Source organism: Psammomys obesus, unplaced genomic scaffold (genome assembly GCF_907164565.1).
Source record: "Psammomys obesus unplaced genomic scaffold, mPsaObe1.curated_primary_1811, whole genome shotgun sequence".
In the NCBI taxonomy this organism is placed as follows: Eukaryota; Metazoa; Chordata; class Mammalia; order Rodentia; family Muridae; genus Psammomys; species Psammomys obesus.
This window is the reverse complement of record NW_026585609.1, coordinates 6,261,409-6,287,426: the sequence shown is the minus strand read 5'-3', so window position 1 is coordinate 6,287,426 and position 26,018 is coordinate 6,261,409. Positions and strand designations below refer to the sequence as shown.

At 46.3% G+C, this 26,018-nt stretch overlaps 1 protein-coding gene across 1 annotated transcript in view; it reads right to left on the bottom strand.

The window, feature by feature from the left end:
• Window positions 1–17,565: 17,565 nt before the first annotated feature.
• Hebp1 (heme binding protein 1) overlaps window positions 17,566–26,018 on the bottom strand; it is a 26,837-nt gene continuing 18,384 nt past the window's right edge. Inside the window, exon 4 of the mRNA XM_055610744.1 lies at window positions 17,566–18,054. Coding sequence (XP_055466719.1) covers window positions 17,880–18,054 — 175 coding nt within the window. The 3' untranslated portion in view covers window positions 17,566–17,879. The remainder of the gene's footprint in view (window positions 18,055–26,018) is intronic.

Genomic DNA, 26,018 nt, shown 5'->3' with positions numbered 1-26,018 from the left:
AAGTCTCATCAGGACTGGTTGCATTGTCTTCCTCTGTGGCCTGGCAAGGCTGCACCCCCCAGGGGGAGGTGATCAGAAAGCCTGTCACTGAGTTCATGCCAGAGAAAGCCCCTGCTCCCCTTATTAGAGAACCTACTTGGAGAATGAGTCTATGGGCTACATCTGAGCCGGGGTTTTAGGTTCTCTCCAAGAATTGTCGTTGGTTGGGGTATCAGTCTCTGCAGGTCCCCCAGGGCTCAGTTAGTTGTCCTTCAACGGAGGAATGGATACAGAAATTGTGGTACATTTACCAATGTTCCTATTAAAAACAAGGAAATCACGAAATTTGCAGGGAAATGGTGGGAACCCGAAGAGATCATTGTGAGTGAGGTTACCCAGAAGCAGGAAGACACACATGGTATATACTCACTCATAAGTGGATATTAGCCATATAATATAGGATAAATATACTAAAATCTATAGTCCTATAGAAGCTAAACAACAAGGAAAACCCTCAAGAAGATACTCAATCCTCATTCAGAAGGACAAATGCAACAGACAAAGCCTATGCAATGACCCTCCAGTTTCCTTTGTGACTCTTTTTCCATTTATGATTTGAAAAGCCCCCATATCAGTGCATTTTGTTTGCTTTTAAGATGCCCTATGACCTGGCTCTACCATCCAACCACATTCTACCCAGGTCTTTAGATTGCAATGGTTTAGCCACATTATTTTTTCCAAGGCCCACCTGCTTAACCTCTTTTAGATGCTATCTGTGTTTTGAATTACATTTTACTTTTATTTCCACGTGACTTGCTTCTCACCTAAGCCTTTCCTCCATGTCTAAGGTCTGGTTCATCAGATTTCCTAGACTCTTCTTGCCTTTCTCACTCATTCGTCCCTCACTAATGACCTTCTACCAAGTCTACAATACCTAAGAATACATTCTGGAGCCAGGCGTGGTGGCACATGCCTATAATCCCAGCACTCAGGGAGGCAGAGGCAGGGAGATCTCTGTGAGTTTGAGGCCAGCCTGGTCTACAAAGTGAGTCTAGGATAGCCAAGGCTACACAGAGAAACCCTTTCTTGAAAAACAAAAACAAACAAACAAATTCATTCTGTTCAAAATGAAAGGAATCCTATCTTTTTGGAGCCTAATTTATGAGTTAATATGTTAAGTGGTAAATAATGAATAGAAACAAATAAATAAAAATGAAATATGTCAACATGAGCCGGGTGCGGTGACACACTCCTTTAACCTCAGCACTTGGGAGGCAGAGGCTGGTGGATCTCTTGAGTTTGAGGCCAGTCTGGTCTACAGAGTGAGTTTCAGGACAGCCAGGGAGAAACCCTGTTTCAAAAATCAAAAAACAAACAAACTGAAAAGAAAAATGTCAACTTATCTGGATGAACCTCGCCTCCCTGATTTAAAGTGCTTGGACATCAGGATCTTTGTCTTCTCCTCCACAGCACCTGGCCCCTTGTGGAGCATCTGCTGGGTGCGTGGTTTGATGACGAAGGAACTTAATACCTCTGAGAAGATACTTTTCGCAGGGTGGCTTTCAGCATGAGCTTTTCAATGGAGACCACCTACCAAGGTACCAGACCGTCAGCAAACCCTTGACAAGCTCATGCGGAAATGTTTCTGTCTCGTGCATCTCCTTAACTTTAAGGAGGTCATTTTCCTCCTTTGAGAGAAGAACCTTCCAGGAAGGTCCATTTGCTTTTACCATCACTGTTAGTTCTTTGAAAGGCTGAAACTTCCAGGAAGAGAAAGGGGATGCTGCAGAGGACCTGATGGACACCCAGGAGCTCCATGAGTGGTGAAACTGGTGCCAGCAGGCACAGGAGATGTTTCCATTGAATCTCTTCAGGTGAACTACTTTGGTGAGGTCCACTTCCCTACCTTCCTGTGCGTTAGTCATGGCCCTCTCTCTTTGTTGTATGGAGAGGCCTCTTGACCTTGAGGTAGCTTGAGGCAGGTGAACTAATGCGTTAATGACCACAAAGCCCTTTGAGCACCTTAGATAAAAGGACCCAGCTTAAGTATTAATTATCTCTATTTGAAAATCTAGGGTGATAGAATGAGCCCATCTGTTGTTGGCCCGGGAGGATATGAGAGCCCATTTTTGCCAACTGACATCCAAATTACTCACACCTCGTTTCTTTTGGCTTCTATGCATTAACAGCATCAGGACAAAACAGCTGAGATATGTATGGCTTTGATGAATCAAAATACATTGATTACAGCCAGTCCATTAAAAATGGAGATAAAACAGGAAGCCAACACTGTCTGCCAGGAATAGATCTGGGAGGGAGTGTGAGTACTCATCCTGTCTAACTCTTCCGACAAGAGCAAGGAAGCCAACACTGTCACACGAAGAACTGAATAATAAGGAAGCAGAGACCTGGACAGATGAAGACAAGGGCCCGAGGCATGGGATGCCAGAGAAGACAGCCAGGGGGTGAAGTAAAGCTCTTGAGGAGTGTCTGCAGAGACTGGTTGACAGACTGAGAGCCTCAGCACTGTGGAGAGACTGGAATGTTGCAGGTCCACAGGCTAATTTCTATCCTTTTGGGGCAACCATTCCTTGCCCACCTCTGTGTCAGAACTAACATTTTGTAATGAATGGATAAAAAAATATTCTGGAGCCTATAAATTTAGTAGGCCACTAGCTTCTACCAACCCAGGAGCTCAGACAGTATCTTGAACCTATAGACCAACTTCTCCTTTTTTCTGGACATACCAGTGTATTTTAAACTTGCCTTGATTTATGACTTTCTCTGCCCTATAAAACTATAAAAACCTCATGAAATTGCTTCAACATTGGAACATGGAATTTGGGGTAACCTAAACTGATATTCCTAGGCCATGTCCACTCAAAATGGCTCCTGAATAAATTACTTCTTACTGCCTTTAAAAAATGAGAGCTGTGGGTTTTGCATAGACAGTTGTCCAACTCCCAGTCCTGTTCTTGCTGTGGTCCTAGGTTGGGTTTTCTGACATGTTCCACCTCTTAGGGACAGGTCCTTAGAAAGACTCAAGCCTCCCCACCCCTCAGACAAGGTGTCTCTGTGTAGCTCTGCCCATCCTGAAACTCACTCTATAGACCAGGCTGGCCTCCAACTCAGAGATCCACCTGCCTCTGCCTCTCAAGCGCTGGGATCACAGCGTGGCGTCGCCTAATAAGACTCAAGTCTTTGGATAGAACTTGTGGAGCATGACTAGAAGAAAGACAAAGGAAACAGCGTGAGTGAACCACGTGTTCCTTGTCCCACTGTTACTATGACCAGCCACGTGAGCAGGCTGTGACAGGGACAGACTGGCCAAGAGAGTGCTGTTTGTTCTGTGGTTTGTTGACATCCACAAGGTGCAGCTGGTGCATTGTGAAAGAAAGGCCTCCACTCAGAAGAGCCCTGTGCTTGGCATTTGATACTCTGTGGTCACCGTCTTGAAATTCTTAATGCCTTTGCCTTTGCATTTGTGTTTGTCAATGAAATTGGGTGGGGCCAAGGAGCCTGTGTGTGTTTCTTTACGTCATCACTCAAGCACGGTCCAGCTTCCGACAGTTGCCTCCGCAGAGAAGTGGCTGAGTAGCTAGTCAACTCACTGCTCGCGCTCTGGGTCAGCCGGCCTCCCCCGCTGGGTCACCTGTCTGCACAGGTTAGGTGGGGATGGTGGTCGTGATGCTCTTGTAAAAAGTTGTTACCTACTTTCATGCGGACCTCACATTTTCATCTCTCACTGGGTCTCAAGTTCTGTACTTGTCCCTAGGCATCTCTTTCTGATATTTTTCAAATAATATCGTATTACTCTATATCAAATCATATCAGTGTATACATGCTGTACAGTTTAATTGTATGTACCAAATAGTAGTGACTAGTCTGGACTATTAAGCTGTTAAAATAAATTGAGTCTCACTTGTTTGTGAACGCCAGAGTATTTTAAAAATTATTTATTTCTATTTTATTTTGACACCAGGGTCTCACTTTGTAGTTCAGGCTGGCCTTTCACTCTGGATCCTCCTGCCTCAGCCTCCAAAGTACTGGGATAGGCCACAAGATCTGTCTGTCATGTTCTTTTTTGAAAAGCTGAGGGCTGGAGAGATGGCTTAGCCCTTAAGGCCACTGTCTGCTCTTCCAGAGGACACAGGTTCAATTCCCAGCACCTACAAGGCAGCTCACAGCCATGCGCATCTCCAGTTCCAGGGATCTCGTGCCTGCTTCTGGCCTCTAGGCACTGCACACATGTGATGCACAGACATCCATTCAGGCAAACACTCATACACTTAAAATAAAAAATAAATAAAATTACCAGACGGTGGTGGCCCATGCCTTTAATTCCAGCATTTGGGAGGTAGATCTCTGAGTTCAAAGGTCAGCCTGGTCTACAGAGTGAGTTCCAGGACAACCAGGGCTACACAGAGAAACTCTGTCTCAAAAAACCAACCAACCAACCAACCAACCAACCAACCAACCAACCAACCAACCAACCAACCAACCAACAAATAAAAATCTCAGAAACGTTTAAAAAGAACACTTGCTACTTTTTCTGAAGACCTGAGTTCAGTTCCCAGCATCCATGTCAGATGGCTCACAACTTCCTGTAACTCTAGCCTTTTCTGGCCTTGGAGGCATGAGTGTGTATATATATATATACTTTTATAGATACATATTTAAAAATATTAGAAAAGGAAAAGAAATATTCTAATGTTTTCTCTCTAGTTGGTGACTAGTAAACATACCCTTCTTTATAATGAGCTGCCTTATTTTTTTTTAAGAATTACTTTATTATTTATTTATTTGTGTGTGTGTGTGTGTGTGTGTGTGTACATGTGCTTTTGGAAGCCGGGAGAAGGCAGTGGGTTCCCTGGAGCTGGAGTTGGAGGTGGTTGCGAGCTGCCTGACATGAGTGCCGGAAACCAAACTCCAGTCCCCTGCAAGAGCAGCCATCACTTCTAAAAGCTGAGCCATCTCTCCAGCTTCCCCTTCTCCACGGCCGTTGCTTTACTATCAGAAGAAAGCAGGTAATGTGAAAAATAGGCAGGGCTTTTCGAGTTCAAGAAGGGATAATCTGACACTATTGAGTAAAATGTTGACTCATAAAAACATAGTTTTACTTAAGTTAAACTCTAAAAGGAAAAAATGTAGATATAGGACTTTATGGCAGAGGTTATTTAAATATAATCTTACGAACTGTGCCAGGCTTAACAAAAATGACAGATAGCAATATTTATAATACAACTCACATAAAGGAAAGCTTAAAGCCCTCAAAATATAAAAACACACTGCGGCAGGGGCGTGACATCCTGCCAGTGAATATCCCATTAGTTTCCAAAGGAAACATACCCAGATTTATTACTAATTCCTATGCTGTCGACTTCTATGAATGCAAACGCCTTATCACCATCCGCCTCGCTGTACAGTGGGGTTACACAGCTGCCGGTTCTTTTTTTCTTTTCCTTCTTTCTTCTTCTGATCTGTATGAAATGGTGTTTAGGGCTTTTGATGATAAAATGATAACTCGGGCAGTGCACAGCAATCAGCCATCAAGTTCGTATTGTCTTCAATCAGAAGGCGGCTATGTGCTCTGTGCACTTACAGACGAGCGTGGCGGGTGAGGTCAAATGTCAGCAAGTGCGGACGGACGTGGCAGTTTTGCCCAGACTTTTAGCTTGGTCAGACACAAACAATCTTCATAAGTTTTTGCTTTGTTAAGTGTGTTTTGTTCACTACTCAATGGGCTATAATCTCCTACTTAAAAATGTTCATTACAAACTGTACATTTAAAGCATAGAAAAAAAAACTACAAAGGGACTACAAAAATGAACAAGAAATAAGATTAGAATGGAATGGCAGGGTTTTAAAAATGACGGACCCCAGCGGTTAATTCATAATTAGACGTTGATGCTGAGGTAGACTTTATCGATTTATTGGGATCAGATAATGTGCCAATATGCAAAACTTGCAAAAAACGTCGGTTTGGATGTTGGAGCTGGCCACATCCTTTTATCGCACAGTCAACTTTTTTGCTTTTCATGAGAAAAAACAGTGAGGCTCAGAGTGACACCCACAGTACACAAGCTCAGAATGAAGAGTCAATGTTTACTAGAGGGATGGCTCAGCAGTTAAGGGTACATACTGATGGTGCAGAGAACGTGAGCTTGGTGCCCGGAGCAAGCAGTTCTCAGTCACCCATAATACCCTATCCTGCGTGGGCTCTTGAACCACGTGAACACACACAGACACAGACAGACACACAGACACACAGACACACACACTTTAAAATCTATTTAAATGTTTTAAATTGAAAATGATCTCAGCCAGGCACAGTGACTTACACTGTAATCTCAGCATTTAGGAGGCAGGAGAGTTGCTGTGAGTTCAAGGCCAGCCTGGCAACACAGTGAGTTTTAGGCCAGCCTCAGCTACAAAGCAAAATCCTGTCTCAACAAAACAAAACAAAACAAAAACAAATTAACCAACTGATTTAAAAAAAAGACCTAAAGACACACAAAACAAAGCTATCTTACCTTGCAAACATGTCTGGTCATGGCATTTGGATAATAAGAATGCATGTTTAGGTGGTATGTGGATACCCTTGCCTCAAATTAAAATCACTGGCTAGTCAATGATATGTTTTAATAAGCCAAATACATTTAAGGATTTAAGAGGACAGGGCAGTCTTCAAGATGGCCCTAATCTTCTAACATACTTCCTGCCAAGAGGTGGGGCATAGCTTCTCTCTCAAATCTAGTTTGGTCCTAGGGGTTCACCTAGAGTAAGTAAAATACAGTAGGAAGTGATATGCATAAACCCCGGACAAGGCTGAAGCTCCGCAGCACCCGGACGGCATCTTGGATTACTCCGTCATCAAATGCTCTCTCCTGGGACATGGTTGCCACAAGGCAGCCCACATTTAGTCTCCTCGGTCAATGGTACCAGCTGAGTCCAGCCTGCCAGCTGCTGTCACCAAAGCAGGCCTCTTGGGAGATGATCCTCTTCTTCCCACTGTCCAGCTGATTCTCCGAGCCGAGCTCATGTCCATGTCAACAGGAGGGAACGAGGAGCTCTGTCATCCTGTTAGCTTTCATTTCTACAGAGTTCTAAAATAGCTTTGTCAAAGCCAAAAGCTTTTCTCCCTGTGGAAACAGATGGACCCACAGGCACCAGTATTCCTCCGAAAGGGCGTATTCTCTGAAGTGTTAAAAGTGTCCTCATAAACGGAATGATTATAGCTTCTGTGTGTTCCCTAACTGTTGCAACATAGACAAGGGGACAGAGGGCCGATGTGAATAAAACCATTAGACATAGTGTTGTAACTTCTAACTTCTTTTTCTCTCAGGAGCACAATGTTTGTTTTTTTTTTTTAAAGAAGAAATAAAATTTTCTTTCCAAAATTCTAAGTGAATGTTTGAATTAAAGCCGGTGAACAGGAAGCGCCTCACTGAATTTTTACAACGAGGCATGACTGGGAGACGCTGTTTAGATTAGTATTAGTGAACCATTTTCAGCGTTGCAATCGTTCCTGGCAAAAGTCCCTGTTGCTATTAACCACAGCATTCTAGCAGTGCGGAGTGTTTTGGATTTTCAACCTTGGTTGGACTTTTAAAGGCTGAACAGTGTCCCAGAACAGCATTTGGCCTTGTCTTTAGGTATCCCACTGAAACAAGTTTGTCATCAGGGCAGAATATCTGTCCCCTATAAAGATCATGGCTAAGCTTCCATTTCTTGTTAGAGCTGTGAATCACTGAAGGGTAGGGAATGCATTGCTTGGCAGATTTATCATTGCTTGATAAAACTGATAAACCTTGATAAATTTGGATCTTCACTCAAAGTAGAATCTTCGCTGTCCACTTGAATGGATTTGGAGTTACCTAGGAGACACAGCTCTGGGCTTGTCTGTGAGGGCTTTTCTGGGGAGGTTTAACCAAGTAGTGAAGACCCACCTAGAATGTGGGGCCTCCATCCCATAGGCTGAGGTCCTGGACTGAGTAAGAAAGGAGAAAGCAAATGGAAGCCTTCATCTCTCAGCTTCCTGGCTGTGGATGCGATGTGACCCCTCCCTCATGATCCTGCCACCGTATGTCTCACTGTGGTGGACTCTGCCCTCAGGCTGTGAGCTACATAAACCTTTCCTTCCTCAAGTTGCTTCTGTAGGTGTTTTGTCAGAGCAATGAGAAAAGTAACCAGTACAATCACAGAATGTACATACTGAACTAAGATGGCTAAGGTGTCACTCATGGGTGACATATTCTTGTCACACACATAGTCTATTGTAGACTAACACATTGCCATGTAGTACATGACTATGACCATATTTTTTTTTAAGTTGTGGTCCTATCTCATGGTGTTTATCTTTTTTTTTTGCCTTTTTAAAAATTTTTATTATTAGTTACATTTTATTAACTCTGTATCTCAGCTATATCCCACTCCCTCATTCCCTCCCAATCCCACCATCCCTCCCTCATCTCCTCCCAGCCCCTTTCCAAATCTACTGCTTGAGGAGGACCTCCTCCCCTTTCATCTGACCCTGTTTTATCAGATATCTTCGGGACTGGCTGCAAAGTCCTCCTCTGTGGCCTAGCAGGACTGCTCCTCCCTTGAGGGGTGGGGAGGTCAAAGAGCCAGTCATTGAGTTCCTGTTAGAAATAGTCCTTGTTCCCCTTACTATGGGAAACCAATTGGTTACTGAGCTACCACAGGCTACATCCGAGCAGAGGTTCTAGGTTATATCCACACATGGTCCTTGGTGGAGTGTCAGTCTCAGAAAAGACCCCTGTGCCCAGATATATTTGGTCCTTGTGGAGCTCCTATCCCTTCCACGTCATACTAACTCTCCTTTCTTTCATATGATTTCCTGCACTCTGTGGAAGGGTTGGTTATGAATCTTAGTATCTTCTTTGATACACTGCTAGGTAGAGTCTTTCAGAGGCCCTCTGTGGTAGGCTCCTGTCCTGTTGCTTGTTTTCTCCTACGTCCAATGCTCATCCCATTTTTCTTTCTAAGTGAGAGTTGATCATCTTACCCTATGTCTTCTTTCTTGTTTATCTTCGTTAGGTGTATAGATTTCATTATGTTTATCATATCTTATGCCATGTTTGTAGCAGCTTTATTTGTAATAGCCAGAACCTGGAAGGAACCCAGATGACCATCAATGGAGGAATGGATACAGAAATTGTGGTATTTTTACACAATGGAATACTACCCAGCGATCAAAAGCGAGGAAATCATGAAATTTTCAGGCAAATGGTGGGATCTAGAAAAGATCATTCTGAGTGAGGTATCCCAGAAGGAGAAAGACATACATGGTATATACTCACTTATATAGACCTATAAGATATGACTATATTTTTTATTTTAATAAAACACACAGATATTTTAATTATTTTTCCCAAGACAGGGTTTCTCTGTGTAGCCTTGGCTCTCCTGGAATTCACTCTGTAGACCAGGCTGGCCTCCAACTCACAGAGATCCGCCAGCCTCTGCCTCCCTGAGTGCTGGGAGTGTACCACACTGCCCAGCTCATAGATACTTTAATATAACCTCTGATATTAAGTTTTTATGCTTTAATTTTTATCATTGGCACTGATGGTAAATTTCATACCATAAATCCTTTTGTTTGACATGCCAGAGAGATGGCTCAGTAGATAACATTCATGTTTCTCCCTCACTTCTCCTCTTTCTCTCTCTCTTTCTCATACATGGACACACAAATAATAATAATAATTGTAATAAAATTAACTTAAAAACATTGAGATGTGTATAAATTTGTACTTGGTGGAAATGTAATGCATATTTCTTTTGTCTTTCTTTTTTTTTTTATTTTTAAAGACCAAGATCTTGCTATGCAATCCAGATGACTTGGAACTTGCTTTGTAGGTCAGGCTGGTCTTAAACTCACAGAGATTCGCCTTTCTCTGCTTTCCAAGGGCTAGGATTAAAGGCACACCAACAAGCACTCCCAGCTGGATGCTGCCGATCTTGAATGAGTTTATTAAGCATGCAGCAAGCAGAAGATAGTGAGTAGCAGACAGAAGTGACAGAGAGGCAGCAGACAGTCATCAATTTGGGTGCAAGAGACGGCAAGACTACCTTTGATTGAGAGAGCAAACACAAGGCAACCTTGTCACAAGCATCCAGCAGAAACTGGCTGCTGAAGTGGTGAGGTGGAATTCTCAAGAATTCTGGAAGGAGAAGGGTGTTCCTCCTGGGGAGACTGTTAGGTGAATGAGTACACGTAGGGACCAGCAGCAGAGAACATCACCAAACCACCACTGGGCAGCTATGCCTGTGGACACCCTGTGAGACACGCGGAGATAGTCAGGCTAGAGATCTGGGCACAGCGGAGGTTTCGTCCCCCACTGTAGGATTTTTGTGATAATGGGACAAGCAATAGTAACCGCAATTAGAAATGGTTTGCCTTCTATCGTTCTCAAGGACACAGTGCTTTTACTATTGAGAGGTTTTGATTATTTTTTTCTCCCCCTGTTACAATGCCAGGGAGCCAGAGCAAGGATTTTGGAGGACACTTGACATAAAAAGATTTGAGTCCGAAGGTGATCGGGGAGACCCTGGTTCCAGAGCTAGCTTCTCAGTGATGCAAAAACCACATGGGACAATTTATCAACACCATATACATTACTCTTGCTGGGGATGGAAGGAAGAGTATGGGGTCCTGACACCCTCAAACCTGCTCCACCAGAACTGTTCTGTGCCACAGGAGACAGGAAAGCCACATAGCCATAGCTGATAAAATAATAAAAAACAAATCTTAAGAGTCAAGCTAACCATGTGATTTACACCTATAATTCCAGCTACTTGAAAGCAGAGACAGGGGGATTGCTTGCTTGGCTCTAGGAGTTCAAAAACTTCCTGGGCAACATAGTGGGACCCTATTAAAAGCAAAACCAAACAAAAACCTTTGGGGCTGGCAAGATGGCTCAGCTAGCAAAGATGCTTGCTGATGACTTGAGTTCCATCCCTGTTACCCACATGGTGGAAGGAGAAAACCAACTCCCACAAGCTGTTCACATGTGAGCCATGGCATGTTCTCTCTCTCTCTCTCTCTGCACACACACATAAAATAACAAATAATGTCAAAGAAAAACTCCTTAATCTCCTTGATGCCTTTCTTTTCTTTCATATATAATGTTTGGTTCATCAGGAAATCCTGATGGGTCAATCTTCAAACTATAAACATAACTCTGGTCACTTTCACTGCTTCAGGTGACAAAGACTTCTTGTTTGCTTTGCTGGGCTGGACCCCAGCTGGTCACTGGCCCCTGCTCCTGTGGCCCCAGCTCCAAGCTTGCATTTGTTATAGTGTACCCTGATTCAGCAGCAAAGGGGTTCCCAAGTCGATTTTAACCATGTCATCCCGGAAAGAGCCCATTTTCCACAGAAGAAAACTCAAAGGCTTTACCTCAGCCCCAGTCCTTACATGACCTCCTCTTGGTCCTCATTTGACCTCCTCTTGTCCTTTCTGCTCCCTCTGGAACCCCTCTGGCCTCCCAGCCACGCACTGGTCACAAAGGTTCGCCTTACTTTGGCACCTTTGCACTGGCTGTTTCCTCGCTCTAGGGTCTCTTTCCACCTGTCCCCCTGCTCAGGTGGTTCGCCACCACCCAGCCTTGTTTCCTGTGAGGTCTCACCTGACCTCACCAGTAAAACCTAGATCCCAGCCTCTTCATGATCTCTCTGCAGCCACTCATTCTCTTCTGCTCTACTTTAACTTTTTGCCATAGCATTACTACTTCCTGAAGCATAATGTAATACACCACATACATGTTTTTCCTCCACACCTGCTGTGCAAGGGTTGGTCATGTTTAGAGGAACCACACCAAGAGTTTGTGCTTCAGTAAAGGGTCCCATCTGTTCCTCAGCACCTCCCACCCCCATGGATATTTGGTCCTGAAGACGGTCTTGATGTATCCCACTCATCTCTCCGTTACACGAGACATTTAGAGGAACTGGCTGGATTACAGCAGCATGGGTACTTCCTCAGGTGAGGGGCCTTGCTGTCCGGAGGAATGCTGGTTTCAGATTGCCACAGCGTGGGTGCCCTCTGAGGGCATCCAGCCAATTGTCTCTTTCCAGGCTGACTTCCGGCATTTCGATGTGAGCGGCCAGGTGAATATTGGCTACGTAAGACCCTGCCTCAAATAAACAGACTAGAGTGCCCACAGCCATATGGATGGTCTGTGACAGAGCCAGAATTCGGCCCCTGGCAGAATTCACATCGGCAGCCACCTGGCGGCACAGCCCTGGATATTCAAGAACAGTGAGTGAGGCAGGGCGTAGGCCTACAGGTGAGCGCAATGGGAGGTGGCCCGTCCTCCTGTATAATTTACTCTGTGCCTCGCTGGCCATCTTATAATCCCCGTGTCCTTAGGGGATGCAGCTTGGATAGAGATGAACAGCTCTGTGAACCAGAACCTCCGGAAGCAGGGCTGGTTCCCAGCAGTGAGCTGACTGCCTCGTCTTTCCTCTCTCTGCAGATGGCAGTTTAGCGGAAAGTCCCTTGATTAGTTCTGCGGCGTGCTTCAGAGCACTTGATCCTGTCGGGTATCCCCAGGCTGGCCATGAGCTTTTTTTTTTTTTTATAGCTGAGGATGAGCTTGAATTCTTGATCCACCTGCCTCCACCTCCCTGGTGCTGCACATGTCGTCACAGTGGGCTAGCCTAGGGCATCTTAATAAACCTCCCAGTTCATCTGTAACTGGAGTAGAGAAAATAGTGTCAGTGACTTCTTTACTGGGTAAAATCAGGTCATTCATGTAATGAGCAGGTTCCTAGAACACAGTGAATGCTCCCTAAGTTTTACCCATCAATTTCTCATTTTTGTTTTGCTTAAAAAAAATGTTATCTTTATGGATTTTATGTATTATGGTTGTTATTCCTGCTTGTATGTATTTGAGGCATGTGTGTGCCTGGTCCCCTCAAATATCAGAAGAGGGTGTCAGATCCTCTGGAACTAGAGTTACAGATAGTTGTAGACCACCATGCGGGTCCTGGGGGCCAAACCCAGGGCCTCTGCAAGAGCCACAAAGGCTCCTAACTGTTGAGTTGTCTCTCTAGGCCCTTGTTTTGTTTCTGAAACATGGTCTGGATATGTAGCCCAGGCTGGCCTGGCAGACTCCTGAGTGCTGGAATTACCTGGAAGTAGTTCTTATGACTCCAATTGATCTATATTAATAGAATTATGTACTGTGTATGTGTGTGTGTGTGTGTGTGTGTGTGTGTGTGTGAACGGGAGGGTCTCGTGTAGCCCAGGCTGTCCTCAAACTCCCTATATAGCTAAGGATGACCTTGAACTTCTGCTCTCCCTGCTTTTACCTCCTCAGTGCTGGGGTTACAGGTGTATACCACCATACCCAGTTTATGTTATGATGGAAATGAAACCCAGACCTTCATGAATACTGGGCAAGGACCTTACTAGTCAAGCTACACCCATAAACCCTATTGTGAGTACATCTATATAAAGTAGATATGAGGTGGGGATTATAAATCATAAGAGGAGGCAGTTATTGCTGGCAGATTTAGGGAAAACTTTGAAGATGCTGAAGCTTGACCGTGGGCAGAGTACAGAGGGATGGTGGATTCTAGCATTAAGAGCAGAGTGAGTGAAGTTGGGCAGGAGGCCCTGGGGTAACGTTAGAGGGGCCTCTGGTCACCTAGCTTAGAGAATAAGGAGCCCAGGAGAGAGGAAGAGATACCACATGAGAAGAAGCCCAGCCCGACCAACTCACAAACCGATATTAAAAATTGAATTTATTTTTGTACATATGATGATTTGTCTCCATATCTCTGTGCCACTTGCATGTCTGGTACACAAGGAAGCCAGAAGAGGGTGTCAGATGCCCTGGGACTGAAGTTACGGACACTTGCGAGACTTGAACTCTGGTCCTCTGGAAGAGCAGCTAGGATCTGATCTCCAGTCCTCTGCAAGAGCAGCAAGCACTCTTAATCCCTGAGCCAGCTCTCCACCTCCATGATTATATATATATATTCTCTTTATATGGTGAAGGTGTAGATAACTCATTGCAGAGTCTGACATTTGGACTATGTGACAGCTCTTCACAATCAACATTAATTCTTGTCCCACTGTCCCACTCACAGGCTACTGTGTCATTTCTATCTTACTAGCTTGGTTCCTGATTCTTCTTTTGTGGCTATTGTTTGGGTCTCTTCCCAGATTCTTATAGAATGATGTCGCTATAGAAACAAGAACAGGAAAAGCCTAGTGCCAGGTCAGGACATAAATTCAAAGGCAAAATCTATGGCATTCCACCAAATACAAACCCATCAATGTGGCATGCTGTGAAACTGTAATTATTGTGCTCAGGATCAAAGACTATTACTCAAGAGTGGAGAAGCCAAGTGTAAATTAAGGCAATCTCCCTTAAACAAGCCATGAGTAACTTCCTGGGCTCACTGAGGGTTCCCTTGGATTTGTGTATACAATCACCCCTGGACCCCAGGGCACTGTCATGTAAGCTTAATAATGTGGCATTGTGGCACAGTATATGCAGAACAAATTTTACTGGACAGAGCTTGGCCACAGCAAGCTGGTGGCTTCTGGGAGACAGCAGGCTGTGTTTATGATTGCAGTTCAGGAGTGGCTGCAGCCTTGAGCTGGGACCCTGAGCCCTCAGCCTACAGAAGAGTCAGTCACTGACACCCAAGTTCTCCTGTTCACTGTTTTCCAGTGCAGGTTTTCACCCGTGTAAAAATCTTAGCCACATGCTCCACTTCAGCACCCCAGGGAGAGAAGAGAGAAGAGGCCAAAAGCTTTTGAAATAAACTGTCGCTTTGACAATGATGCTGATGGCGGGGACCAGGAATGCTTAGTTTATTCATTTGTAGATTGGCAATGGAAAAGTCTGGCGACTGTGGTCTACCTTTTCTCTTTCATTCTCCCTTTCCTTCTCTTTCTTTCTTTCCCTTCCTTCCTTCCTTCCTTCCTTCCTTCCTTCCTTCCTTCCTTTCTTTCTTTCTTTTTTTTCAATGTGCAGCAATCCTTCTGCCTCAGCCTTCCAAGTGCATGTGCCACCATGCCTTTTTGTTTTGTTTTGGTTTTGCTGTTATTTATTTTTTCCCCTGCTTGAGATGGGATCTCATGTAACACAGGCTAGACTAAGACTCTTAATGTAGCCAAGGCTGGCTTTAAATTCCCATTCCTCTTGCCTCCGAAGTGCAAGGACTGGGCGCACACCACCACGCCAGCTGCTCCTCACTGTTAAATACAGAACGGGGTGAACTTGTTTGGTTTTGATATCTAGCTCTTATGGAGTGTGTCTGGGCTGTTCATCTGGCCACCCTGGGTCTTCAGTGCGGGGAGGGTGGCTGAAAGCCATTCTTGCCTCCACTGTGCTGTGCTCTCCAGTTCTGGCTGTTGCAGCGGAGGTAAAGAACAGCAGGGACTGGGGGTGGAGGAGAGAAAGCCTGCACATCTTCCATGACCCGGCCTCACCCATCTCCACCACTCTCTTCCTTCCCTCGCTGGCTGTAGGCACACAAACCCACTCACTCCCCCGAGCCAAAGTCACTGCTGATTGTCCTCCTGAAGCCATTCTGAACACCTTTCTCCTGGGCCTCTGACTTTCCCAGCTACAGGAGCACACACTTCCCAAGCTGCACATGCTTCCCAAGTTACAAACACTTTCTAAGTTGCAAAAGCTTCCTAAGTTGCACACACTTCCCACACACACAAGTTGCTCACATACCTTGCAGCTTTGGTTGGCCTTGGCAGTTGGCGGAACTCTGGAAAATGTTTTGTTTTCTCACACAATGGATCTAAGGATACAGCAGGTGCCGCTTCCTCTCCTTGGCCCTTTCCTGCCTTGAGCAGGGATGCGGCCGCAGGAGCTGCCCCAGCCGTTTGCAGCCAAGACCAGCACCTGCCATCTACCCTTCTTGTATATTTCTTGGTATGTGAGAAAAGAAATCCTGACCAGTCTCTTCTAACACTTACTATAGTCCTAAGTGATATATCTGGGGGTGATGCAGAGGCAGGGGGATTCCAGGCCCCCTTGAAAGGTACCATCAATGGGATGGTGAGACCCAGCCATCTAAAAAGGTGACAAGGGACTTACTGTCATTGTGGCTACACTGTAGTGAGAAAGAGATCAGAAAGGAGGGGGGCGGGTGAGGGAGAAGGAGAGATTGGATCACACGGGGCTTTGCACACCAGAAATGGCCTCCCAGTCGTCATAGTACGATGCAAGGGGTTAGCAATAAGGCTGGTCTTCCTGACTCAGCCACATACCCCTCCTTGTATTTTCTGTGAGTTTGGATCCAGCCCCTCACTAAACAAAACAAAAAAGCAAACATTTTAAAAAACCCAAACTACCTGACATGACCTAAGGGCCTGCGCTACACTCCTCTTGGTCTTGGGTTCAGTGTGAAAAGCCTGGGGGTGGTCTCACCTCCTCATCTGCGGGAGAGTCATGACACTACCCCCGATAGAGTTGGCATGTGAAGCGAACGTCACGGTACGTGCACAGTGCACCGGGTAGTCGAGGCCGATCTTCAGAAACAGCCGTGGCTGCAGCAAACACTTCCTCCGAGATTGTTTTCTGGTTTTTATTTCCTCCCACTACTAAGCATCAAGCGTAGCCAGGCCCTGCTGTTACCATAGCAACCTAACATGGACAGGCTGTCTCCCAAGTGTCTTCTGGGGGATCTTTACAGTTGTCTAAACTAGGACTGCAGATGGGGCTTGATCCTGGTGCTCCTCGTGAGCCCCAAGCTCCCTGCCTTGCTACCCACAACCTGTTCCAGGTTAGCTTCTTTCCCCATTTTCAGCTCACAGCCACCCCCCCACCCCCTTTTCTTCTCTGCAGGCCAAACTACTCCTTTTCTTTCATTCCTGTCTTGTTCAGTTAAGGAAACTGGACTCTAGCCTTTTCTGATCTCATCATCCTGAATAGATTTCCCCCCTGGCAAAATTTCCTGCCCTCAGGGTCGTTGTGCGTGGGAGTGTGATTCTGTTCTCCATCTGCTTCTGTAACTTCTGCAAACCCCTGTGGACCACAGCTGCGAACCTGCGCCTCAGCCATCATTCACAGATGTGCTGCCGGGGAGCCAAGGCAAACACATCAGCTCCGACTCAGCCAGGCATCCAGAGCGTGGCCTCTGTTCCTGGGACCCTTGGAGAATGCTCTGCAGACTCCAGAGCTCTAAGGGCAGTGGACACCATCAATGGCACTCTGATAAGACTGCCAGTCTTGGGGCTGGGAAGACGGCTCAGTGGTTAAGAATGCTTGCTGCTCTCCAGAGGACCTGAGTTCAGTTCCCAGCAACCCAAGTCTGGTGGCTCTCAATCTATAATTCTAGCTCCAGGAGATCTGATGCCTTCTTATGGGCTCTGAAGGCACCCCCCCCACCTTCCCCCATGTAAAAGTAAATATTTCTTAAAGGATCATAGAACCTGGAGAAAAATTATATTTAGAACTGTCTCTGCTGCTTAAGTCAAAGATTTCTATTTTCGGTTTCTTTCTAGACAAAGTTCTTAAGAGAATCACAGACGAAAGCTCATGCATAAATCACATGTTCCCTCACTAACAAAAAATACAAATCCGATAATTTTTAAAAATCATTTTTCTTATGGGGGGATACAAAGTGAATAAAGTGTAATTAATTAAAAAAAAAAAAGGAAAAAAAAATCAGTTTTCAGTGACCCAGACGGCTGAAAAAAAAAATGCCTCTGGGATTTTACTGATCTGCCAGAGAATTTCCTAACTCAACGAGAACGGTGCTGCCAGTCTTGGCTTATTTCAGAAACCTGGAAGTGAGGGGTTTTGGAGGAAAGCTGGAACTGCAGAAACACTGCCCCCCTTTGACTCCAAGCCAGGGGACACAGTGGCACCCTTTCAGGGCGTTCTCAGCTCAGTGACTCATGTCTTCACAAGCCAGACTTCATTACGACGGCCATAGGGCTTCATGGGAGGGTCATATCCCGTACAGTAGTAGACATCACCCTGGTAGGTGGCCGGCGTGCCCTCCAGGGCGGTCCGTAGCTGGCTGGCGTGAGCAATGTAGTCTGCTTCCTTGGCATAGCCACCGAACTGCCTGAAGAGAGAAGAGCAAGAGCTGGTCATGACATCGCAGAGAAAGCCAGACTTTCAGAGAGAGGCCATGGCCATGGTTAGGACAAGCATGCCAGGGAGTTGAGACCGGGGACGGGGATGTTTCACCTCATCTGTAAACATGCCCCGAATGTTCTTCCTCTAAGTTATGAGTGTTGCGTGCGACACTGCAACAAAAAACTGTCACAGCACCTCAGAGGCACTGTGGTAGAGCAGTCAAGGTGGGGGTTGCAACTGTGTGTCTTTTGAGGCGGGGCAGCTCATCCTATGACCAAGCCCATCCTATCAGGGACACAGGGCGGCCTCGTTAGCTCAGGGCTGACCAAGGCTGGGGTCCAATGATGGTCTTGGGATCCCTGTGTAGGCTTCACACGTTCCTTCAACGGAGAGACCTCTTCCAATGACCCCCTCCTGAAAAATTTCGAAAACCTTCCTTTTCTAGGAAGCAGAGAGACTCCCCGCAGATTAGGTTATTTGACTTGATGGCAGAAATGGGGGGATAGAGAAAATGTCCCTCTCGAGATTAGTGTCTCTCTTGGACCACTGCCTCCACACCGAAACTCATCCTGTTGCCGGCTCTAAATACACCCCTCTCCACCTGGGCTACCCTGACCTCCTTATTACAGTCAAGTACACGCGTACTGCTAATGAGCTTTGTGACTCAAAACCTGACTTTGCACCAGGCCAACACGAGGCCAAATGACACAGTATTTTTGGTGGAGCTCTTTGAATCACGCTTGGCTCTTTTACGAGTGGTTAGTCACGCTCAGCAAGCCTTCAGACTGTTGATTACACGGTCACCCAGGACTTCATGTGTGAGGAATTGCTCATTCTAATGTCTAAACGACAGCCAGAGGACAGGGATGGAGATGAAGCCAATTTCAAATGAGTTCAGCCTGGTCCTTCATGCACACTGACGGAAGAGAAGAGGGCAGAGGAGACGGCTGTGCTCTGCACGCTGAGGAGAGAATTGGATTAGCAGGCAGAAGATAAGATTCCAGCAATAACGGCCCACAGGACACTGGAATTTTGTAATGTCTGCATCTGAGCATCACCAGTGGGTTTCAGGGACCTGCATGTAAGCAGTTTTACCCACCGAGTGCCGGACCCCATCATGACCTTCGGATAATTTTTGGGTTACGGGCCATACCTCATGCAATGTAAATGCGGTGTCACTAGCTGTTAAGATGTATTGTTTAGGGAATAATGATGAAGAAAAAAAAGTTTGTGGGGCCAGTGAATGGCTCATTTGGTAAAAGTCCTTGCCAACCAAGCCTGCTGACCTCAGTTCGATCCCGCATGATTCATGTGGTCAAAGAGAGAATAGGTTCCTGCAAGTCATTCTCTGATGTCCCTATGCTCGCCATGGCTCACACACACATACACACAGACACTGACACAGACACACACACACCAACTGCCCCAAAGTGTTTTTTAAAATGTTTGCATATGTTTGGAACAGATGCGAATTTCTCCACAAATTTTTGCCCCGCAGATCTGTGTTGAGGGAAGTAGATCGAAATATTCGTAGGACAATTATTTCTTAAAAATCTTGTCACATTTACTTATTTATTTAATGTGTGTGTGGGGGGGGGATGGGTCCACGTATGCCACGTGTGTGAGGGACAGAGAGCAGCGTGCATAGGTTCTTTCTTCCTTCTCACCACGTGGATTCGGGGACTAAACCCCCGATGTCAGCCTGGTCGTCCAACACCTACCAGCTGAGCCATCTCAACAGCTCGTACGTGGGCCTTCCTGAGGGTCTGAGTGTCCGTCTGACACCGAGTAACAGCTAATTTTTATTGTCAGCTTGACCGACACACCCCAGGGCGTGCCTGTATGAATGTTTCCGGGGAGTTTAACTGAGGAGAGAATGAATGTGGACAGCACTGTCTCACAGACTGAGTACAAAAGGAAGAAAAGAGAAATGGAGCTGAGCTATGGCACCCATTATTCTCTGCCTGATCACTGCGGATGTGGTGTGCCCATGATGTCACACTCCTGCCTCCAGCCTTCGCTCGTGATGAGCCAAGGGAAAACCTTCCTCCCTTAAGCGGCTTTTTGTCACAGTGACAAGGAAGCTAAGACACACTGTGAAAACGTGGACCCCGCACAGAACTGGGCTCGGAGAAGCTCACTGGGAAAGTGATGGATCTGGTGGCAGAAGCAGAGGTGTCCCCTGACGACAGTCACAGTGAGGAGGGATTCAGATGTTGCTCAGAAAGCTGACAGGCTGTTCTCGGGGTCCTACGACCTCCCTCAGTGGTGACTACAGGAAGAGGGTCTGTCAAAGTGTGCTTCGAAGTCAGAGACCTGGTAGTGACCACGGGAACGTCACCACTCCAGAATTTACAAAGTTCACTCCTGAAAGCTCCTGCTTCTTTAATATCTATTCCTGGGCAGAGCACGACGCCTGTAATAAAAGTAAAATTTCCCTATTGCTTTGCCATAGAAACTATTAGAAAACAAACAGGGCTGGGAGGGTCCCACACATACAGTCACGTGCTGTCTTCTCTGTTCATCTTACCAGCTCACTCTGACCCCAAGCACAGGAGACACAGACACGCCGGAGAGCCAAGTTCTCCCAGGACCACGGCCCCTCGAAGGAGGCGCGGCCCTGGCCGACTCAGCCTGCTGTCGCCAACGAGCACCTCCTCATCCCTGGCACTCTGGGCCTCCTCTCTGCACGCACAGGATGACACCCGGTGTCCACAGCTCTCCAAATTCACAACCAGGCTTGAGCGAGGGCGCTAAGCAGTGATTGCTCGTAAAGTGCTTTGAGCTCCCCAAAGGAAATAAAGTGCTTAAACTGTTTTTGTAAGCTTGTTAGTAAGCTCCTAACTCCTTGTCTTCAAAGAAGCTGTCCTCCAGGGCACTGCATTTTAATCTCATCCCATGTCAGGATAGGCACTGTGCTTACCATGGAAGCGCGTACATGCACACACGCACACTTCCAGAAACAAAAGAGAGGCCGACTAAAAAGACTAGGCTGTGGTGCTGCCGTGCAGTGAGGAAGGAAAAAAAGAGGGATGACTCAGATTCACCATCTAATGTTGTCTAAAACTTTAACAAGAGGTCAACGCCAGTTTGCAGTTAGCTGTTGTCCTAATTTCCCCCCCTCTGTCACTGTGACAAAACATTGAGCAAGAGGACAGAAAGGGTTTATTTGGCTTACACTTCCACGTCAGTCCATCACAGCCAGGACTCCCGCTGGCGGCAGGGACTGAAGCAGAGGCCACAGAGCCATGCTTCTCAAACTTGGTAGTGCTGTGCCTTTAATAAGGTTCCTCATGCTGTGGTGGTAAAATTACTTCGTTGCTACTTTGTAACTGTAATTTTGCTACTGTTATGAATCATAATGTAAGTATCTGATAGGCAGGATATCTGATATGAGACCCCCGTGAAAGGGTCAGTCAACCCTCAAAAGGTCGGGACTCAGGGGTTGAGGACTGCTATAGAGGAATCCTCCTTCCTCACCGCCCCCCCCCCCCCCCAATGGCCTGCTCAGCCTGCTTTCTTATAGCACCTGGCGCTACCAACCCACAGCTGGCACCTCCCACAGTGGGCTGTGCTGGTGCACAGCAATCATTAATCAAGAAAATGCCAAAGACACACCTACAGGCCACTCAAGTGGAGGAAATTTCTCAACTGAGGGCTCCTCTTCCCAGGTGTGCTGGCTAGTTTTGCATCAGTTTGACACGTGCAAGGGCCATTGGACAGGAGCAGGTCTGTAGGGCCTTTTATTGATTGGTGATTGATGGGGAGGACCCAGCCCATTGTAGGTGAGGCCACCTAGGCTGGTGGTCCCGGGTTCTATATGAAAGCAGGCTGAGCACGCCATGGGGAGCAAGCCAGTAAGCAGCACCCCTCCATGGCCTCTGCATCAGCTCTGCCTCCAGGTTCCCACCCTGTTTGTAATCCTGCCCTGACTTCCTCCAGTGATGGACTCCAATGTGGCAGTGTAAGCCAAGCAAACGCTTTCCCCCCAACATGGTTTTAGTTCCATCACAGCAGTAGTAACCCTAAGACACCAGGTGACTCTAGATTGTGCCCAGCTGACCAAACTAACCGGCTGTGTACGTAGCAGCTGTGCTCCAGGCAAGGAGGGCAGCCGAAGAGCAGCTGCCAATCTCAGCGGTCAGGTCAGACATACAGAGATTATACGGGCGGACAGAAACACAGCATAACTGTGATGTGTGGCCATTTACATACACGATCCTGTCTCATTCTTACGACAAGCCAGGCTTTGTTATCTGTTTTACAGACATGGAAACCATCTGAGTCGTAAGCCATCGGTTCTACCGTCATGGCTGCTGAGTGAACTGGGGATGTAATACTGGTCACCTGACCACAAAGCCCTGGTTTCCAACTCCCTCTCTCTTTTTTATTGCTTGCAGGGCTGGGAGCAAATAAAGAGCCATGCACACGCTGGGTAGGCCCTCTGTCACTGAGCCACAGCCCTTGCCCTTCCAAATTCTTTCTTTCTTTTTTTCTTTTTCTTTTTTGAGATCAGTGTCTCAGTGGCCCAGCTGGCCTGATAAACTTATTATGTATCTCAGATGGCCTCAAATTCATGGTGGACTTCCTGCTCTGCCTCTTATTTGTTGAGTTAACATGAGCCACCACCCCTGGCTCCAACTCTTCATTCCACAAACATCCTTAAAATAGTGACTGTCTCTCTTTAGTCACCCAGTCTCATCTGATGTCAGTCTCTACTGAGAACCCAGTTGTGGGGGCTGAGCCCTCACTTTGGTGGGCAAGGGGAGGGCAGCTATCTCGAAGGTCACTTCAGGTTTTGGTGTGAGGAAAGTTCTATTCCTGAAAGTATTTGGATAGTACGTGCCTGTGTACGTACGTGTGTGTGTGTGTGTGTGTGTGTGTGTGTGTGTGTGTGTGTGTGAAGCTAGGTATTGTGGTGCATACTTTCAATCCCAGAAGATCTCTTATAAGTTGCAGGTTAGCCTGGTCTACACAGCGCGTCCCAGGCTAGCTAGGCCTACATGGTAAGACCCTGTCTCAAAGAGAGACTTAAAAAAAAAAAAAGTATTCAGGCAGTGTTACCTTTTGTCCTAAGGCATTTTATTTACGTAAAAGCCCTGCTAATTAATGTATAGTTCTCTGTGGACACCTCTTGACAAGGCTGTAGAAAAAGAATTTAGTCATCAAACACCCTCACTGCATTACTTGAAAATTCTGGCGCCTTCTCTTGTCTTATCAACCTTGCTTTCAGCTGACCCAGAGTGACACAGAGTGCTGGTAAATGCACATTTGACTTGTGGTGACACCATGTGGCCAACCCAGGAATAATCTCCGGATAAATAAGGATTGTGTGTCAGCTATAAAACATTCGTTCTTGGAGAAAGGCTAAATAAACGCAGTATCTGGTGCCTTTAAACTTTCCTTTGGTTTGTTTGAGGCAATGTTTCACCATGTGCCCTAGGGTTGCCTCAAACTCACAATCCTTCTATTCCAGCCTCCCCAGTGCTGCAGTGGGAAATCCGTGCCACCTTCGCGTGTTTAGATTTCATGGAATTCCACAGACCTGGCTGAATTCTTCCTGTTTCCCTGCCTACTTCCTCCCTCCATTCTTCCTTTCCTTCCTTTCTCCCACGGATCCACTTTACGTGTGTGTTATGTGTAGTGTGTGTTATGTGTGTGTGCTCATGTATGTACATACTGGTGTACATGCACACATGTGTGAAGGACAGAGGTTAACACTGTGTGTCTTCCTCATTTCTCGCCACCTCATTTTGGAGCTGTCTCTCACTGAACCCAGAGCTCACTGATTTTGCTAGACCGGCCGGCCAATAAGCACCAGAGATCTCCCTGTCTCTGCTTCCCCAGCACTGGGATTAGGTGTGTATTGCTGCTCCTGGCTTTTCCTTTTTCACATAGGTGCTGGGACCCAAGCTCAGGTGGTCTGGCTTACAAGGCAAGCCACATTATCAGCTGATCCATCTCTCTAGCGTCTTAATTGATCCTTTAATACTTATTTATTTATGTGCACATGTCTGTTGGTGTGTGTGCGCGCGCATGCTTGCATGTGCCAGGGGGCACATGTGGAGGTCAGAGGACAAGTTTGTGGGGCTGATTCTCTCCTTCTACTTTGTTGAGGCTGATTCTCTCCTACTTTCTTGCTTTTGCAGCTTCACTGTGTACTCCAAGCTTGCTGGACCCCAAGCTTCCAGATGATTCTCCTGTCTCCACTTCCCATCTCATCGTAGGGGTGATGAGACGGCAGATGCAGAACACTACATCTGTGTTTTTATGTGGGTTCTGGGAACTGACCTTAGGTTAGCAGGCTGGTGTGGCTAATGTCTACACACACTGAGCCGTCTCCCTGATCCTCATCTATCCTTTACCTAGATGCCCTTTCAATCATAAGGAACCAGGTCCTAGAGGAGTGGATAACTCTAGCTCGAGAGCAGGAAATATTAAGACATGTTTGAAAGCAAGGAAGATATCAAAGCTGGTGAAAGGTGTGTCAAAGGGTTAAGAGACCAATAGGAAACCAACATGGCTCCTACTGGCCCCAAATTAAACAATATGAGCATTGGGCAAAATAAAAACCTCAGATCCTGGTATGGTGGTGCTCACCTGTAATTCCGGGACCCAGAGGGTGGAGGCATGCGGATCAGAAATGTAAGGTTGTCCCAGGTTTCAAAGTGAGTTCAAGCCAGTGAGGGCTCCTAAGACCCTGTCTCACGAAGGGAATGAGGGGCTGGGGAAACTGCTCAGTAGCAAAAGTGCTTGCATGAGATCCTGAGTTTGAACCTCCAGGACCCACAATAAAAGCTAGACCCATACCAAGAGCACCTGCAATATCAGTGCTCCATTGGGGTGACAGGAAATGGAGACGGCAGAGTCCCAGGAAGCTTGCAGGCCAGCTAGCTTGCTATAAGCAGCAGAAAAGGAACAAAGAGTCTGGCTCAAATTGAATACCAAGTACCAACAAAACTGTCCTCTGACCTTCAATACCCTCTGCATAGCATACTCATACCTGGATTTATACCCACACCAAATAAATAGATATTCTTAAAGCCAAAAAAGAAAAACAAAACAAAAAAACCTCCAAAACCAACAAAAAAAGATCAAGCATAAAACAGTACAAGGCCTCTAACGTGTTGAAGTCGTAGTTTCTGTTGATTGTAAACCAGCAAAGCAAAGCAAAACAAAACACACCAGAGAGGAAGATCTCCACCTTTGGAAGAAATCATAATCCCAAAAACTAACAAAGGAAGAGAAGGTGACAGCCACACATACCTGCCCTTTCCATGTGACTACCTTAGTAAAACCAAATGAGAGAAAAGGGGAGGCTTATCTTTGGTGAAGTATGCCTGCTGGTAGATGAAGATGCAAGCAAAGAAGTCATTATCACTGCATAAGCTCTCACAGGGCAGGCAAACAAGAAGTATCCCCAGCTTACTAGCCACTCCATAGGATCGGAGGTTAGCAGACACAGGAGCCCCTAGAGAGCCAGAGTCCCTGACAGGGCTGAACACCCAGGAAACGGTCTTGCTCCAAACTCGAAAGCCTCAATCTGAGTGCAGCTCTAGTACCAAATGCCAGTCTTCTATAGGCAACACGGGAGCAAGCGGACTTGTTAAAGTGACGCACAGATCAGTACGACTGAGACTCTGTGAAACACTGGGGCCAGTGATCCGCCAACTGCAGGAACAAATGAGCACGCTCTGAGGCGTGGAGGGCTACAGACTGAAAGAGCTTAAGAACAGACTGACCAAAGCCAACAAGATAGCTCAGTAGGTAAAAGTGCTTGCTATATAAACCTCATGACCTGAGTTTGATTCTCAGAACACACAATGAGGTAGAGAACTGACTGCCAAAAGTTGTTCTATGACCTCCACATGCCCATACTCATGCCCCACCACCACAATACACACACACACACACACACACACACACACACACACACACACACACACACAC